The following is a 19,078-nucleotide window of genomic DNA, read 5'->3' as shown; positions in this document are numbered from 1 at the left end:
CTTACTGTCTTCAAAAGATACTTTATTTGACCTTTGCTTTCTCTGTCAGAAAAAGCACTGCTCCAGTCCTGGGTTCTGTCAGCTTTATTGAAAGACATAGTATAAATCTTGGCTGAGAAAGTTTTAGGATAGCATAGAGGCCATAGTTCAGTGGTGGCCTAAACATCGAAGGGAATTTGCTTGCAGCAGCTAAGCTACCTTCAGTCTGTCATCACAAATTCTCCTGTAACAGGTCCAGCTCCTTGATTCTTCTACTTTGCTTCTTGAAATAGGACATAGAAATAAAGTTTAGCTATTCAGATGGTTTCTGGTGGAAAGTAGCCTGCTCTCATTCTTGTTTCAATTAAATGCTGATACTTGTATTCAGGGCAAGTTAAAGTAACCAATTCTACAAAATAGCATCTGAATGCTTTAATTATTTAGTGAATTATTATTTATTGAATACCACCCTATACCCAGAGTACTCAGGGTGGTTCAAAGAATAAGAAGAATTTTATTTTGGTGGTGATTCAGTTTGAAACTCTAGCCTGCATCAGTTGGATAATGCAAATCAGCATTTAAAAGTGACTTGAAATACCAAATGACAAAAATACTAAGGTAAGCAGTATAATAATTTGGTTGAAGCAACAGTTCTGATCAAATGTTGAATCTGTGTAGGACCATAATGGTATGACCATAAAGCAATGAGGCAAGAGTGTGATTCTATTATTATTTTACTATTATTATATTACAAAACAACCTTTCAAAAGCATTTAATTGTACAGTGCTAGTGCAATGCAAGTCACTCCATATTTTTCAGGAGCACAGATGTGAATATTCTGCCTCATATATTTTTTAAGTATTAGACAATCCTGGTCCTTGCTGAATGAATTCAGGATGCTGAAGTTCCTTCTTCTTTTGTGCTTTCAGAGTTGATCCCGGTCCCACAATAATTTGTGTTCCATAACAGGAACATCTATTGGTGTTTGCCTCAAGCACTACCTGTTGAGAGGCATCAGCATTCAATGAAATTTAAGATCTGGTCACGCTTTCAGGTACAACAGTCTTTCTCTTTCCCAAAGAGTTGCCAGCACTTCACCATTTTCTTTAGTTTAGCCAGATTAGGTTTAGGCTGAAGTGGAAAAAAGAACATTAATGACTTGGTCACACATACCTTAACTCAAAGAAAACAATCCAATAATATTGCTTATAAAATTCTGTACAAACTGATATTTAAATGGAGAATACCCTCCGAGTTTACTTTTTGTTTTTCTGCAAAATTAATTAAAGCTTGTTGTCATACAATCATCATGAACAGTGCTTGTTTCTACTTGCCTGAGAGTAAGCCCCACTGAACTCAATATGACTTACATCTGAGTAGACATTGTATAGGATTGCACTGGAAAATATCTGCAAGAAATGTATTAGATTCTTGCCTGGTCCTGTTCAGAAATCTACATGGACATGGATGTTCAGTTCTGATTCCTCATGTGTTCCTTTACAGGTATTATTCAAAAAGCTAAATCTTATTTTGAAAAGGCCTTTATAGTAGTAGTTCACATAGGACTTCAACTGAACTAATTCTCAGATGAGATGCTGGATAGTTTTTGCACATTATTAAAGCTCTCTATCCAAACTTGAAGTAAACCACATTGGGAAGGTTCTACCCTAAAAGGTTGCATGTAATATATACACATACAGAAGAAGAAAACTGAAGTAGTGTGTTCTACCCAGGCAAACTTGATGGTTAGTATGGAATTTCTGTTAGGATAGGCACACTCAGTCACTACATCCTGTGTATTTTGTCTGCTGAATGTAATACCTGACTTTCCTGCTGCAAGTGACCTACATCAGCAAGAGGCAGCATCGAAGGTCTCCCATGAGCACATTGAAAAGGTAACTGACAACATGACAAAGCTTCCATAAGATGGCAGCTCTCCTCCAAAGTCAAACTGTGATTGAACTTAATAGCACCTGAAAAAAGAAGAGGCTGGATGGAGTAACTCTACAAGAAGGGCAGCTCCTTCCTAGCCATGAAGTTGCATAAAAGGAGAGGGACACCCTCCCCCAAGCTCCATAACTGTGTTAATATCTGTTTCACTAAGGCAACCAACAGCACACAACTTACAACTCATACCTGTAGTAAAACCCGTTTTTTGCCCGTGAGGGTGAGGAAGAAACAATAGTTGTGAAAATGAAAGGCAGATTTCTCTCCACATTTCTGCTTGTGTATGCAAGTTTTTCACAGAATACACATGACACCATCCACACAACATCATCCTCATCAAAATGCCATTTCATTCCCCACTCCCCCATTACTGTTCATGGGGAGTTCGCTTCGGATCCTCCATGAAAATTGTAAATCTGGATTAAATGGGAAAACAACATGGGATGGCATTTTGATAAGGATGATGCTTTTTAAATGCAGCACAAAACTTGTATGCATGAGCAGCACTGAGTTCACAGTAAACTGATATACGGAAGCACAGTTTCAGTATGAAACATAAATCCCTGCTGTTCTGCTTTTAATGAAAACTACACCTGTCCTCTCTGAAAGTGTGAGGAAGGTTTCTGTAGAAGAAAGGTGGCCCAGGATAAACAATGCTTTCCTCACCATGGCAAGCCTGGGAAGCCAGGACCTTCAGAATTGTTAGAGGCAGTGTCCCTCGTGCCCCTCCTGTGGATTGCAGAAGCTGAAAAACAGCAATTGTTTCTAAAGACAACTAAGAATGAAAAGTCACAGCAACTAGAGATAGTGAGGTCCCAGGTGGTCCATATAACCTTGCCATGCTCTGCACCAGCAGTCAACTAAGGACATATCCACACTTCCTGTTGCCCTGCTGCTTTCACTAGGTGAAACCCCTCTTTAGCACTCAATCAGAGCAAACAGCAATTCAGCTTTCCCCCTGGATTCACATTTGCTCCAATTTAGCATTAAAGAGCAGTTTTTCCCTGGGAAAAGAGCAGGGCAAGGGAAAACCTGCTCAGAAACAGCACAAGTGGAAATGGGGACGAGCTCTAAATTTGAAACAATTCACTGTTGCATCCAAGCATTGGGCCCCTTCCTCAGCAAGGAGGTGGGGAGTGATCAGCAGAGAGTTTCCTTCAAGTATTTTGCTCACAATCCCCTTCATAATCCTGGGGGTGGTTTGGTCCAGAGTTACTAATTGTTTTCCTTCTCCTAGTAAAAAAGCTCATTCAAGTGTAAGTTGTGAACAGCCCTCGGGCTGTTACAGACTGTTAGTTCCTTTAACAAAGGAATATGAATTCTCCTCTAGTTATTTTAGAACCCTACACAATAAAAGAACAATTTCTGTGGAGCACTGTATATTTTCCCTCCTTTTCCATGTAACAACAGCTTGTACCACAGATTCTCCAGTGAAAGGCCATTTGTGGTTTAAACATACATGGTTATTTATTTACTGATGTATCTGCTCCCTTCTAGACACTGTTTTGTTCCTGTGTTTATTCTGGGCGCTCCACTATTTCTGGGCTGTGTTGTTTTAGAATCTCAAAGAAGGGTGTGAATTGCCATCTACCATTGGCAAGAGTGAAGAATGTACATTTGCTTTGAAACAGTTAGATGTCACAGGTCCAAGGGCAACATGATGCGGCTGCTCCCTTTCTTCCAACTCCTCCCGAAGCACATAGGGAGGGCTGGCTTTTCTTATCCTCCTGTTCTGGCCACTGGTGGGAAGGAGTCTGCCCCAACCTCAGGATTCCAAAACATGCAGATGGAAATTCAATATGCTTTCCGACTTCAGGAGGGTAATGTGCGAGTCATGTCTAATTCATACAGCTCTTCTTTATAAACCACACCCACCCACCCACACCATACCTCAATCTCCTCTCGAATGAACTCCTAAAAAAATACAAAAGGTACAGATCAGACAAATGAGGTTATGTTCTTTTCTCACCCTCACAAACAAAATCTCTGTCCTTCAAAAAGGGATTATCAAAACCATGGTAACAAAATAATAATAATAATAATAAAAATCAGAATGCAAAGGATCTATACATGCCCATTTCAGCACAGCAGATGTCTCATAGGAAAGTATGTGGATGGAACTAAGAAGTCCGCTATGTAGTAAACTTGCAGATAAAATGTTAAATTTATTGTGTTTTAATTAGTTATTATAAGCAGCCCTGGAAATTTTGAATTGAAAGATGATACAGAAATGTTTCAAAATAAATTAATGGGTAATAGTCAACTAAGTTTACTTGGAATATACCCACTGGAATTAATGGGCCTAACTTAGTCATGTTCATTAATTTCAATGGGTCCACTCTGATTAAAACTTGGTTGACTATCAGCCTGAATGGCTTTTCATGCATGAGTATGACTGCAGTTTCCCCAAACCCATCTTGCCAATTACAATGGAAAACAGGCTAAGCAAATCCTAGGTATAAAATGCTCTGTAGGTTTAAGTATCATTTCTATATATTTGGATGTTAAATATCTTATGATTAGGTTGCTATCTACCGTATTTTTCGCCCTATAGGACGCACTTTTTCCCTCCAAAAATGAAGGGGAAATGTGTGTGCGTCCTATGGGGCGAATGCAGGCTTTCGCTGAAGCCTGGAGAGCCCCACCGCCAGCCCCACAAGCTCGGGGGATAGCGGGGAGGCGGAACACCGCCATCCCGCTGTCCCCCGACTTGGTTAGAAGGCTGGTGGGGGGAGAAGCCTGCTCCTCCCCGTCGCCAGCCGCACAAACTCGGGGGACAGCAGGGAGGCGCAGCGCACCGTCCCACTGTCTCCCGACCTGGTTTGGAGGCTGGCAGAGGGCTTCCCCCTCCCCCAGCCCCGCAAGCTCCCAGAGCGATGCCAAAGCTGCACGCAGCTTCGACATGGCTCTGGGTCCCGTTCTGGGGGAGGGGGAAGCTCGGGCTTCCCCCGCCCCGCGCCTGGGGGGGAAAAATAATTTTTCCCCTTTATTCCCCCCCCAAATCTAGGTGCGTCCTATAGGGCGAAAAATACGCTTTATGAAGCAGCTAATACATCTGCAGAATAAATAACCTATCCACTTTAGGTAAGAATTATTAGCAAGCTGTTCCAGTCTGCCTGATCAAGGCCTGTATGTAGCACCGCCAAATCTCAGGAAAAACTTAACAGATATAGTGGAAACAATACTGAAAGATCATGCTTTAATCTGGTAGCATCTCTGAATAGAATTTTTCTCATACGTCTTCCAATATTTTTATTCTCCTCACCATTCCAGATCCTCAGAGTCTATGCCTAATGTGCAACATAATCCACATGTGGAAACTGTTTTCAAATACAGGTGTCCAAAGTGGATGCATACAGGAGAAACATAACCTATAACCAGACAACACATACCCAGCTTCTGAGGCGCCCTCTCACAGTTACCTACAGTCATTAAATGTGAATGTAATTCCCCAACTACATTAATTACATTATTTCCCTTAAAAGTGCGGCCTTGGCTGTCATTCAGTGCATTTTGTTCTGTAATAATGTCAAAAACTGAATGTGCCCTTCTTCCACAGTTGAGGAAAGCAAACCTATCTCTGTTAACAACGTAAGACTTCCAATACAATTGTACGAAGTGCTCCATCCCTCTTTTTTTTAGCATTGGAAAGAGCTTTATAAAACTGCATTGACAACCTGTAACCCACAAAGCAATCCTGAGGTTGAAATGACTCAGAAATCTTGAAAAAGGGATACAAAAAAAGGGAGGCGTGAGGAAGTCAGGAGAATAAGTTAACTAAAGATGAGAATTTAAAGAAAAAGAGGGAGTTTTGTTTTTATGTGGTTTCTTTTTTCTTTTCTTTTTTCTTTTGTGTTTAATTTTTGTATTTTGTGATTTTGTATTTTTCTGTTTTTGTACTTTTTTCTGAATTACTTTATTGATAAAACTTAATGAAATATTAATTTAAAAAAATGAAATGACTCAGAAATCATACATGGTAAATGAGGATACCTGGTTTCCGAAAAGTCATACAAGTTCTGAACTGATCTCTAGCCTGGTTCTTAAATTAAAAAGTCACAAATATGAGGCTGTAGTGGGTGGCATGGCAGTGGTGCTCACCTGACCTCCCAACAGCTGAGTTGCAGCTGTTTGCCCAGAAGGTGAGGGAGAGGGGCAAGGTGGCACAAAGGCTGGTGCAGTGCGGAGCTCATCTGCCACACCAACTGGCGCATTTGCACCACACCAACCTCTCCAGCTGGCAAGCAGCAGTGACTCCACTGTCAGGAGGTCAGTCCCACCACGCGGTCTGTTACTGGTGCGGGGTGCCACATAAGAGTTCTCCCACACTTCATGGTATCTTTCTGTTTTCAGGACTTCTTAGACTCCTAGTTATGCAGGGCAGGGAACAAGAGTAATTGTAATGGAGACAGGACTTCCAAGCAACTTGCTGCCAATCGTTATTATAGAGCAGACATAGTAAATTATTCACATCCACATATCACCTGCACAATGCTCTTCGTCACTGTCTGCCTGCCACGGCGCAATTCATTGGCCTCTTTCTCCACAAAACACAGTGGCACTTTCCCAATAAGAATCTGAGAGCGATTGTTCTCTGGAAAGGATAATTCAAGGCCTAAGTCCTCCAGACTTTTTTGGCAGCACCTAGAAATTAAAATGGAAGCACAAGACTCTGAACTGGAAGATCAGCCTTGGATATTCCTTTCCAGCCAGTGAACAAATTCCCAAACGACAATTACTGCACTTTCTTTAAAAGAAACACAGTATACTGTAATCAAGGATCACCACAATCATTTGCAGATATACTTCCTTTACAAAGAAAATGAGAAATAGTTCTATGGAGGAGCAGAGTTTCTATTATAGAGCACTACTCATTGTCATAGCTGTCAACTTTTCCCTTTTCTTGCGAGGAATCCTATTCAGAATAAGGGAATTTCCCTTAAAAAAGGGAAGCGTTGACAGCTATGTTCATTGTTCAGTTCAGGGAAAGAAGTTTATGATTAGATTTAACAGCAAATGAACTTGTATTTGAACCTATCTTTTTAGATTGTAAATTTTATTATGATTTATGGTCAAAACATACCCTCTTACACCACAACCAAATAAATGTTTATTCAGAAGTAAGTTGCTTGTTTCCTGGTCAGTGGATATAGTACGGTTTCTTTAAAGTTTGAATATTATTTATTTGTATAGCTGAAAACATTGCAAAAGATTAAAAATGTAAAACAGAATAAAAGCAGAACACAATACATTACACAGTTAAAATAAATATTAAAACCAAACTTTCTGTCAGATAGGAGTTTTCTCCATTGAAGAATTTAGGTTATCATCCCCACAAACTTTTCTTCTTAAAATTGCTGATTTAAAGGCAAAACAAGCCACTTTTTCAGAAGTGTTGTGGGGCCTGTACCCTAATAAAGTTTAATCTAATAGCCAATTGATCTCCAACTGGGAGATTTAAATACTTGAACATGACTGCTCTTCAGTCCTTGGAGATTGAGCAAACAAATCTTTTTCACTTCCAACCAATGTAACTTGGAACTTCATAATCCGTCTACCACAGAAGAGGAACAACTCAGAAAAGGAGATACTCATTCAGCTTCAATATCACCTGTGCGATACCAGCTACGCTGGCTGCCGGTGTGTGTCCAGGCCTAATTTAAGGTGCTGGTCTGTCTAATCCTTGTGAATCTGTGTTATTCTTGGTTTTAGAAATAATTGATTTTTGATACTTGTAGTTTTTATTGTTGTAAGCTGCTTTGGATAGGCTAATACCAACCATAAGAGTCTCCTCTGTTCCTCTGTAATCTCAATCTCCAATGGGGGGCAAACAGTGGAGGCCAGCAATTTCTTCTTGGCCAATTTTTCTGGTTGCTTCTCATAGGAATCTGATAACAACAAATGCACTGTTATCTATCTTATATATAAGAAATGTGCCTTACTGCCTCATCCTATAGCCCTATGTTTTAGAATGCAACATGCATGCAGTTTGAAGTAACATAGTATTGTCTTCAGCAGTGGATGGGGGACCTATAATATTAAGAACGGAATATTCTCTATTTTCAACCACAAGCTTGTTCATGAGACATGAGGATTCCCAGCCAGTATCAACTATGGCCAAACGAATAGGTAACAATTATAATTTCCTTTAACGCATGACCCACCCAAAAAATAGCCAAGCAAGCTGTTACAAGTATAGTGACTCCATTTAAATCCTTTAGCAAACACTTTTTGCAGTCCCAAGGGCTTTTCACATTCTTGAGCAATTTTCGCTGCCAGGCTACAACCAGAAAAGTTTCTCTTGGACTCTTCCCTGTAGAAAATTCATAACTCTTGTTGACAAGGAGGTCAATGAACTGTTATAGGCACAATGGACTGCTGCTGTGTTTTACTGAGTTGAGGCCAGAATCTCATGAGGCTTGAAAAATACACATCCCTTGTTGGACAGAGGAGATTATTCACAATCAGGTAAAAATATGGGATGTAAAGAAAAATCCAAAGAAGCCAATGTTGGGGATGCTAGTTCTCACAATGAAACTGATCCCATATTTTCATTCTCTACAATTAACTGGCATACATCACAACAAATATAATACAGATTTGCATCAGAAAAGGAAGAAAGCTGCTTTTTTTTTTAACCACCTGTAACTATACCTGTAATAAGTTGCTCTAGGCGGATACGCTCATGGGCTGCATGCTGATCCACCAGCACTAAGAGATTTCCACCTAGATCAAAAGCATCATACAAAATTCAGCATATAAACTTGTGCTACAATTTTCTTTTGATCTCATCTCATCCAATAGAATAAATAGAAGTTTTCTGAGCATATGCTGGAAATGTTTTTTTTTTAAAAAGAGGGGATATTATCTTATATGTTATGCAGCAAAAAAGTATCAGGGAAGAAGATAAAATGCGTAATAGTGTCTGTTATTGCTGAAGGGATTCTTTTCAATCCCATTTTTGAAAAACTGAATTATGTCAAAGGCTTGGTATGGGGAAAACCCCCCACCAAGGAAGTAACTTCTTACATACAAGCTGTGGCAATAATATTGTGTGCAAAGGATTGGAGATAACAAAGAATACTGAAAGTAAAAGAATAGCTAAAAAATGTTTAGATTGGGCATTAATGGAAAACCTGTTATATTACTTTCAAGCACTAGAAATAAGAAAATTGTAAATGTGTAAAAATGTGTATTTTTACACATTACTACCCCAGACAAAGAGCGATCTTAAGATGTTTTAAGGTGTTAATATTGTATAGTCTACTCTCGATACAAGGTTAATTAGGTTCTCTTTTGATATGTTCTACAGATGAATTCAATAAAAGTCTATTCTACACACTAATTTATGAATTAGCAATCATTATTTGAATCTACATCATATCATTAAGATATTTTGCAGATTTGTCCTATTGACCAGGGGTTGGGAACCTCCAGCATGTAGACCAATCCTGGCCCACAAGGGGGATCCAATTTGGCCCACAAGACCATCTTCCCCAGGTCACCCCCACTGGGCCATCAGCTGACAACATTAGTGACATCAACTGAGAGGCCGGATGATGGAGTTTAGTCTTGCACTGCCTGTGTGCCCCATTCCCAGCACGGAACAGGATCGTGCAGCCAAGAGAGCAGCTTTTAATCTCTGCTCTTCAACTGAGGAGTAGAGATTAAAGTCTTCTCAAAAGCAACATGGCCCAGGTTGCCAGCTTAGAAATGCCATTACTGGTTCAAGATGAAAACAGTTATGTCATTGTCCCAGGTAAAGCCAAGTTCTACAAAAGCTGCAAAACCCCATTACTCAGAGGAAGTAGCATTCTTACCTGTGTCTTCATTCTCATCTGCCATAGTATTTATCAAACAAGCAATAAATTTATTGTCCACTTGATTAAGAACCTGTAACACATTCAGTTGACTATTCATTAAAACTTACAAATAAATCTATAATAACTGTATAATAATTCAACAAAAATATTTCACTAGTTCATCAATTTGTTGACATACACCAATAAAACATTATTTGCTAACAACAACTATTAACTACTGCACTGTCTGTATCTTTCCAACTCAAAAGAAATGTTTTATGCAAATTGTTAGCATATTTACCTGCACTGAATCAATCATCTTCTTGGTGAACCTATATGGGTACAGGATGTTATGGATTTTCACAGCAAGATTATCAGCTTGTCCACTGCTCACATTAAGAGCAACCTATAAAACATATAATCAAAATTAACTTATTAGGATGTCCGCTGGAACAACAAATATCAGAACTCAAAATCATATGAACAATTGTTTTTAAACAATGTTCTTCGTAACAGAACTCGAAGTCCCATTCAAATAGTATTGACATTGGTGTTTCCCACACCATCTTGCAAACCTCTGTGGGACGCTAAATAAAGTTGTTATATCAGCAGTGTGCAGTCCTTCTGATCAAGATAAGTGGTTTTTTGCAGCAATCTTACCCAAAACATTTAAATTGGTCCCACTGATATTTGAGAAGTGATGTGGTCACCCACTCTAGTATCAGTATTTTGTTATTTGGAGTGGATTCAACGAGCTAGTAAAACTATCACCCACTATTGTTGTCACCTTACACAGATGCTTAATATCTACATCAGTTTGAGATGATAATGATAATGGTGGAAGCTATCCCTTACTGGACTGAAGCTTGAAGCTGATGTTATTTTTTAAAAGGCAACAGCAGAAGGTTTGCTACTTTGACTTGACTACTGCCAAGTTAAAATATGAATATAACCTAATGAGCATAGTGTATACTTTCCATCACTGACCAACTCCTTCTATATATTTACTTGAAAGCAGTTTCCTTGAAACTCAGTTGGACTCAGTTTCAAATAAATACGTTTATTCTAAAGATAACCATATCCCTCATGAGTAAAGAAACTTAATTTAAATGAGCAGTAAATGCAATGGATAATACTATAGCTTCCCTATCACATTATAGAATCCAGTTAGTCCTACAAGAATAATCACATTGCACTATTTACATTGCCAGAGATAACTGAAAGCTGTGCTATAAACCATTTAGCTTATAACTAGGGCACAGTGCTTTATCCTCAAGTCAAGATTGTTGTTTTGGTAATCTAAGCAGGGCCTATAAAAGCAATTTGGCTTCCAAATGAAACAGGATAAGCTTTTGGAAAAGTTTGAACAAAAATACCACCAATTTCCAAATTGCATGAAGGACTTGTAGACTCAATAAGCATAAGAGGCGTGAGTGGTAAGTTTTTGGACAGTTCCATAAATCTATACAACAATTATTATCTCAGTCCAAAAATCACAATGCAACATAAAACAGAAGCAAATCCCAATAATTAATGGTGACGCAATTCCACCCACCTCTGGAAAGTGAGCAAACACAGGATTGTCCCATTCAGAAAACAAGGACTGGAGGGATTCTCCTTGTGTATCTAGAAGAGAATATATGCAAAGTATTGAAGCTATGGGGGTTGGTTCATATTTTTTCCATCTACAAGTTAAGATAATATCCGAGTAGAAAAAGCACACTGCCCATTATGACATTTGAGATTTTATTTTATCACATCTGCACAAGATTAGAAAACCACTTCACTGCACTATTTATATTGAAGGATACAAAGCAAAGTTTGTATCCCCAAACCGCTGCTTAAGTAGCTCTGTCACCTTTAGGTGAAATTGTTAAAGCGTCAGGATCTTCCTCCAGTGTGTGTTTTAGTACAACAATCTGCCCTGCCTTGAAATGTTAAAGAGGGCTTGAAGTAGGTAAGTTGCTCATTCCTACTAGAGAAAACACATACCAGAACAATGATTCACCTTTCCTTGATTCATAAAGATCTCAAAAATTAAATATGGTGTCATTTCCAGACGAGAACAAGGACAATCAGAAGAAAGGGATTAATTTTCCTCTTCAAATCACTGTTGTTTACATAGAAGTAGGCACTGCATGCTATCCACATTTTAATTGACTTTGACCCTTAAAAAAGTTATTTCCAATTCCACACGTCAAGTGATTCATACAAGTCCCATTGTTAAGAGACCTTGAATCACTCCAAGTTCCTGTTGGGACAGCTGGCAGAATTCTTTGGTTTGTTATTATTTAACATAGTACTCTATGTCCTGGCCTACCTCTGAAATCTTGGCTTGCTAAACTCCTCTCTTGCCGAGGTCTTGGAAGGAAGGGCACAATAAGCTCACTTCTAAATGGGTGGCATCTGCACTGAAACCCTAAATACCCAACGAAAGAATTACTTCTATAGATGTGCTTACAAGTGCTAGTCTACAAAAATGTCCACTTGCTGCTTTCATTATAAAAGGATCAATAGGTGATTAGCATAATACAAAACATTAAAGAATCACATCAGTGCAACACTGTAATGATGGAGAAATAAGATTTAGTCAACATTTTGTGAATTACGAAAGACACATCAGCAAGGAGACCTGCATATAAACTGTTCAGAAATAAAAGAACAGTGGTTTTCAGCAGGGAGTGGGGGGTGGGGAAGAAACTCCCAAGTGCTTGAAGGAAAATTCATTCCAGGCCCAACATGTTTCAGGGGCATGTTTTGAACAGTTCTCATCAAGTGCATAAAAACACTGGTGACAATTCTTGTTCAGAGAATGTATTCCCTCTCCCTTGAAGGACTGTTCCAAAAGGTGTTGGGACTGAAATGAATATTTTTTTCAAACACCTGGACTTTCTTCCTCCCTCTCCCCCCACTGCCTACCCCGCTACAGGTGGTTACATGGTTTTGTGCTTATAGAATCACAGAACTGAAGGGGGTCATCTCGCCCAACCTCCTGCAATGCAGGAATCACAACTAAATAATCCCTGACAATAAGCAAACCTGAAAAAACACTGTGAACTTACCACTCTCCATGACGACGTTTACAGCCACTGTGCTTATATCTTTAGTACATACAGCCTGAGGTTCCTCGCTGGGAGCAGTATAGGTGCTCAGTCCAGTCAGTTTGTTGATGTATACCATCCTACCCAACGAAGCATCAAACTGCTGAAACCATTCAGAATGATGCAACTGTGGCTTTTCTTCCTCAGCTGCACTTGAGTCATATGCAGCATCCTCCATATTGCCAGTCAAGTTCGCATCTTGCAGTTCAGAGGCTTTCCCAGCTTGCTTTATAAATCCATCCACAATGCCTGTATTTTCACAGGAGCCTTCAGAATCAGCCCCTTTATTGGACAAAGCTAAACTTCTGTTTGGGGAAACTGCATATTCCCCATCAGTGTCAATGAAACAATGGTTGACATTATCTTCCGCGTTCCCAGGTCTTGTGCTAGAGATTCCTACAGGATCATCCTTCTCATCTGAGGCTGAAGCAAAAGAAAAACCCTCTGCTCCTGTTTTTCTTGGGGAAATTTGAGGTATTTGGCAAGCACTCTGCAAAAGATTATTTTGAGATAGGTGGTCATGTCTGACTTCATCTTTTTGGCTTGAATGTGCTTGGGATTGTTCTGAAGTATGCCCTAGAGGTTCTGTAGTTAAAGTTTCTATAAGGCAGTCCTTCATTCTAGATACTTTAGAGGCAAGTGTTCCTGTGAAGTTAGTGTCAGAAAGAGGTTTATTTTTTATCTGAGAGTATTCTGCCAGTGTCAGAGGACTCTCCCTTATATGAACAGCTTCTCCATGTAATAGACTTTCTTTTATGGAGTGCTGAGATCTTTCTAAAGAAAAAAGGCAATCATGACCACTGTTATTAGACACAAAATGTTCCTTAGTTGGAATTTCACAAGTACAAGAGTTCTGAAAATTTGTATTCTCATTAGCGTGATACCTGCCACAGGCTGGCCTTTTAACCTCACTCTTTTCCACATCAGTTGTTGGCGTATTCTTTAAGTTCCCATAATGTCTTCTGAATCTATCTAATGACCCCAGCTTTGGATGCAAGCTTAGTTTTGTATAGCCACAGGATCTAGGCCTAACTGAAGGCTCAATCATTTCCCTAGTCCGTGTTGCACTGTCTAGATGATGAACAGGACCTGAAGGTGCCTTATAAATAAATTCTTTGACATGTGATGTTACAAAGTCAACACTACCATGTGGAGGAAAAGAAACTACCTCAGTCTTTTGACCTGACATGTTCTTCTTCCTCATACATTTGTTTCCAATGGCAGCACAGGTCCTCAAATTTTCTTCAGCACTTGGAGTTTTCTCTGAAAACTCTAGCTTTCTTCCAAATATATCCTTGGCACTTATTGGACCCAGTTGTGTCTGTCTGTCTAATGGACTGTTAATTTCTGTTGTTTTGTGAGATGGCAGATTTTGCATCAGATGTGTTATAAGGCCTGTGGAACACAACTTAATTTTTTTCCTTCCCATCACCACTTCTCCATTGACATTTGATCCTGCAGACGGTTCCCTACCTGTCACTGGCTTATATTTTCCTATCAATCCATGTCCAAGAAGAGATTCACCTTCAAACTCATTAACATCTTCCATAGCTTCAATATGTCTCAGAGTGACAGTGCTGGGGTTACTTTCCTGAAGGGCTCTGTCTTGTTGCCTATTTGCACAGTTATCATGTTTCTCAGTACAAAGTGAAGTAGAAGCATGCTTGTCTATTTCTAAAGCAACTGTCCTGTCCTGTTCGCCGATTTCTTCTGGACACTTGGAATTAATTGGTTCAACAGGGTGATTATCAGAAATGATTGATTCTTGGTGTAGGTTATCCAACTTTGGCAAGCTGGGAATTGTGCCATTTTTGTCAGGCACATTACTGCTACTCAGATCACAAACAGGCGCAGTGCTAGTCAAATCTGAGCCAGCATCTATTTCCTCCAAATTGTCAGTTGGTGCTGTGTGGTCTGATGTCTTATTTTCATGAATTAATTTCCTTTTGACAGACTTTGACTGCAGATTAAACATTTCATAAGAATCCACAATATTATCAGAAGCTCTCTTGAAACTCTCCTGCAAGTCTTTCTCCTCAAGGAGAGATGGGTGTAAATCTACAGTTTTAACTAAACAAAAGTCATTGTTTTCATTAAATTCTTTAATGTCTTCACCACACAGCTCAATAAATAAATGTTCTCGCTTTAAAAAATATTTTACTCCTTCCTCAATGCAATCTAGGAGAGCATTCCAGTTGTGAAACTCTATTAGAGTTTTTGCAGGTTCCAAACACACATCATACGCATCATATGGACATTTCACATTGATAATAAAGACTCCATAGAGCTCTGGGCCAGAGCGCTGACGAGCAGGACTTGAAGTCGAAGACCCACTTTTTGTCTTACATATAATGCTTTGTTTTCTTAATAAAAAGTCAATAAGTTTATGCAATCTTGTTTTTAATACCAATCTATTATTCACATATAGAAACTGAATATTCTTATTGTAATGCCCTTCAGAACTGATAAAACCACTTATCTCGAATACTGCAGATTTATAATTTATTTCTCGTAATTTCTGGGATCTACCTAGATCATAAATCTGAGAAAACCGAGATCGTGTATCTTTTGTCTTTGGTAACTGAAGCACCATTGAACAGGAAGCATCATTCCTTAAAGAAAATGAGATGGAGGGATGAATAAGTGAAAGAGCCTCTACTTTATGCCTCACTCTCTCAAATTCCAATCTGGAATCCATGCACTTTCTTCTCACAGGTAATTGGTGGAATAAATTGTATGCAGTCACTGTTGTTCCAGCACTTGGTCTATTCAATTCTGTTTCAGAGACTTCCAGTCCTTTTCCATTGTGAAACAGTTTCAGGAAGGTTTTTGCTACCTTACTTGTCTTGGATGATATTTCCAATATACTGGCCATGTTTGCTATGCTTGCCAAAGCTTCTCCACGGAAGCCATAAAACTTTAGATTTTCTAGGTCTTCCACTGAGTAGCATTTACTGGTAAAATACCTGTTTCCCACTTTGTTGAGGTCATCTCTTCCCATCCCACTGCCATTATCCACCACCTGGACTTTAAAAGTTTCCATATCCAATCGGACAGCCACACATGTTGCTTTAGCATCTATGCTGTTAAGGACAAGCTCCTCAACACACTGGCCTAGTGAGTTGATGGCCACTCCAGACCGCAAGCTGGTTTGCACTTCTTCAGCCAAGCATTTGATCATCACAAAAGTGGAAGGATGAAAACCTCAGGAGACTGGATATGTACTGCCACTTTCTTTGAATCCCCTATAAGAAAACAGAGTGAAAACAACCAAAAGCTTAATAGATATATTTAGCCAGACTCCACATAAATTCCTTAACATTTCCCTAGTTTGTTTCCATGGTCATTCTTGTTGCCTTACAGCACAATCCTATATTTGCCTACTCATAAGTAAGCCTCATGGGACGCGGGTGGCGCTGCGGGCTAAAGCCTCAACGCCTAGGGCTTGCCGATCGAAAGGTCGGCGGTTCGAATCCCCGCGGCGGGGTGCGCTCCCGCTGTTCGGTCCCAGCGCCTGCCCACCTAGCAGTTCGAAAGCACCCCCGGGTGCAAGTAGATAAATAGGTACCGCTTACCAGCGGGAAGGTAAACGGCGTTCCGTGTGCGGCTCTGGCTCGCCAGAGCAGCGATGTCACGCTGGCCACGTGACCCGGAAGTGTCCTCGGACAGCGCTGGCCCCCGGCTAATAAATGTGAGATGGGCGCACAAACCCCACAGTCTGTCAAGACTGGCCCGTTCGGGCAGGGGTACCTTTACCTTTACTTTAAGTAAGCCTCATAGAGTCAAATGGTGCTTAGGCCCAGTTTGCAGCATTTGTCAACAAAATTCAGTTCTCATTTTAGAAAAGTTCAGCAATTTCAGAATAGTTCCATTTGTTTCTAAGTTGATTCAACACTTCTTTATGTTCCGTCCAAACCATATGAACATGTACATATACACAAAATCCAAAGTCATCAAAGCTAAATTATGACAAATAACTGATTTTTGGTGAATTCAAACATGTGGTTTCACAACCACATATACACGCAGGATTGTGTCAACTTAATATGGGTGAAATGAAGCAAAACTGCTGGACACTAATGCAGAGTGCCATAATTTAGCTGGCACACGGATGGTAATAAGTGAAGATACACAAACATTGTGCTTATTGCAAATGTTCTAGATGGGGGCTTAATATTGTAAATGGGGCATTAGCAACATTTTTAACCTACTGGATTTTCCACAGAAAGGGTAAATCTAGGAAAAAATTATGCTCTGGTATTTTCATGCGAATAACATTACATGGATGCTGCAAAAATAAATTAAAAAAGAGAACTGATTCCACAATAAACACTTATTTGGAAGCACCCAAAAACTGTACAGTCCATTCAGACTAGTTACACACAGAAAGAAGCTAGTGTGGTGTTGGCTTTGAGAGGATGCATAAAGTTAAAAAAGGAAAAAGGAAGCACCAGCTAGCCACCGCTTCCTTTGCTTCTTGGTTACTGCAATGCCAACTCCCATTGCTTGGACCAGTATTTGCAGAGCAGGTATGGAGTCATTGTTAAGATACTGGCTGAAGCACAAGTTCAAAACCTCAAAGTTTTGACACTCACTTAGGAGATCTTGGGCCAGTCACCCACTCTCAGTCTATCTCGCCTCATGGGACTGCTGTTGTGCCAACCAGGGTTTGAGAAATAGAATAAAGGAGTGAGTACCTAGAAGGATTTGAATAGAGCCAGTGCACTTTAAAAAATCCAATTAAGACCCCTTATGAAGCGATTCCAGCTGATGAGGGGAAAGGGGGGGGGATATATATACCCGCCTCTTTGCCTCGACAAAAGCAAGACTTTGGGGTGACCAAAGCTGGAGAGAAAAGCAGGTGTTCCAGACTTTATAAAGACAAAGTAGAAAGCGCTTGGTCTGCCCCGGGTAAACCACTGGCTGGACTGTCTCCTCCCTCCTTGCACCCCAGGCGTGCTCGCAACAGACCCGCTTCTCTTCCTCGCTCCGCCTCCCGCAACCGGACAAGGCACCAATCCACATCCGTGGCAGCCAAATCGACCTGCATCTCCCGCCGCCTCAGCTGGTGAAATTAACTGTCAGACACCACCTGAAAACTCGACGGCGGCAGCGCTGAGGAGGGAGGCCTGTCGTCGTTGTTGTTGTTGCTGCTGCTGTTCAACAGCCACCGGCGAAAGCATCGGGACACCGATTCCCAGCGTACAGAAACACGTTGCAATGCACCCTGGGTATTGTAGTCTTTTCGAAACTCTCATTCGCCAGCCCCGCTGGTAGGATCCTTTGTGTTTGCCACACAAAGTCTGCGTTGGACGTCTCTGGGGCGCTCCTAATGAAGGGCCGATAAGTCAGCCCTGCAAAAGCGGCGTGGAATAAGTAGCAGCAAAAGAAATCTCTGTGGGCAAGGGAGCGAAGGAACTCAGAAAATTTGTTTCTAGCGCTGTGCACAATAGCATTCTTTCCGTCCGATGAACTGGGCTCTAAGCCATGAAAGCTGATAGCATAATAAAATTGATTAGCCTTTAAGGTGCAATGATAGTGTTTTAGCTGAACAGACTAATACAGCTGCCTCTGTGAAAATTATTCAGAGGCAAAGGCAAATCAGGGGATGAATGTTGGGTTTAAAACACACAGGTTGGAGCCTTTTTTGTGCTCTTTAAATTCGTCAGATCTGAGCATTAGCTATATAGCCTTCTCAATGCAGTACAGACTGCATACACATGAAGTGTTTGCAAACCAGTTTTATATGGATAGGCTCTACTGTTAAGAATGTAAGAGCCTTGCTGGATCAGGCCAAAGGCCTGTCTAGTCAAGTAACCTGTTCTCAGTGTGGCCAAGCAAATACCAATGGGAAGCCTACAAGTGAGAAGGGAATGCAACAGCACTCTTCCCACATGTGATTCCCAGCAACAGGCATTCAGAGACATATAGCCTCCAATAGTGGAGGTAGAACATAGACTTCATGTTTAGTAAATAGCCTTTGATTATCCTTTCCTCCAGGGCTCATTCATTCCACCAGTTTTGCCAAAGGCCCAGCTCCATCATGCACCTCCTGCCCCTGAACTATGCAAGCTTGTCATGATAAAAACAACTGTTTTAAAAACTAGTGCCTGAGTTTGATGTGTTTTCCCCTCTTCCCTCCTTGTCCCTTTTCCCTTATGTGTTGTGGCTTTTTAGACTGTAGGCAGAGGTGAATTTTGGGAAGTGCAATCGGTTCTACTGCACTGGAGGGCGCTGCAGGGCTTTGA

General features: G+C 40.4%; 1 protein-coding gene across 6 annotated transcripts; it reads right to left on the bottom strand.

Moving 5' to 3' along the window:
- Position 1: 1 nt before the first annotated feature.
- Positions 2 to 18,060, bottom strand: MLH3 (mutL homolog 3). 6 transcript variants are annotated; one of them, XM_082232252.1, is made up of 13 exons: positions 17,923 to 18,048; positions 12,792 to 16,075; positions 12,050 to 12,148; positions 11,285 to 11,355; positions 10,031 to 10,135; positions 9,748 to 9,820; positions 8,582 to 8,653; positions 7,707 to 7,815; positions 6,412 to 6,571; positions 3,818 to 3,841; positions 2,594 to 2,672; positions 1,802 to 1,953; positions 2 to 1,111 (listed from the first exon to the last, which is right to left on the bottom strand). In XM_082232252.1, the coding sequence occupies exons 2-13, from the start codon at positions 16,009 to 16,011 to the stop codon at positions 1,031 to 1,033; spliced, it is 4,245 nt and encodes a 1,414-aa protein (XP_082088378.1). In that variant the 5' UTR covers positions 16,012 to 16,075; positions 17,923 to 18,048; the 3' UTR covers positions 2 to 1,030. The 6 variants fall into 6 exon arrangements, with proteins under 6 accessions (XP_082088378.1, XP_082088375.1, XP_082088376.1 ...); XM_082232249.1 differs by having other exon boundaries at positions 17,426 to 18,034; XM_082232250.1 differs by having other exon boundaries at positions 17,802 to 18,034.
- Between the last annotated feature and the right edge of the window lie 1,018 nt (positions 18,061 to 19,078).

The sequence above is a fragment of the Podarcis vaucheri genome (assembly GCF_965113315.1).
Source record: "Podarcis vaucheri genome assembly, chromosome: 1".
NCBI lineage: Eukaryota > Metazoa > Chordata > Lepidosauria > Squamata > Lacertidae > Podarcis > Podarcis vaucheri.
Note: the sequence above shows the minus strand (reverse complement) of the source record. Positions and strands in the feature narration are given on the sequence as shown.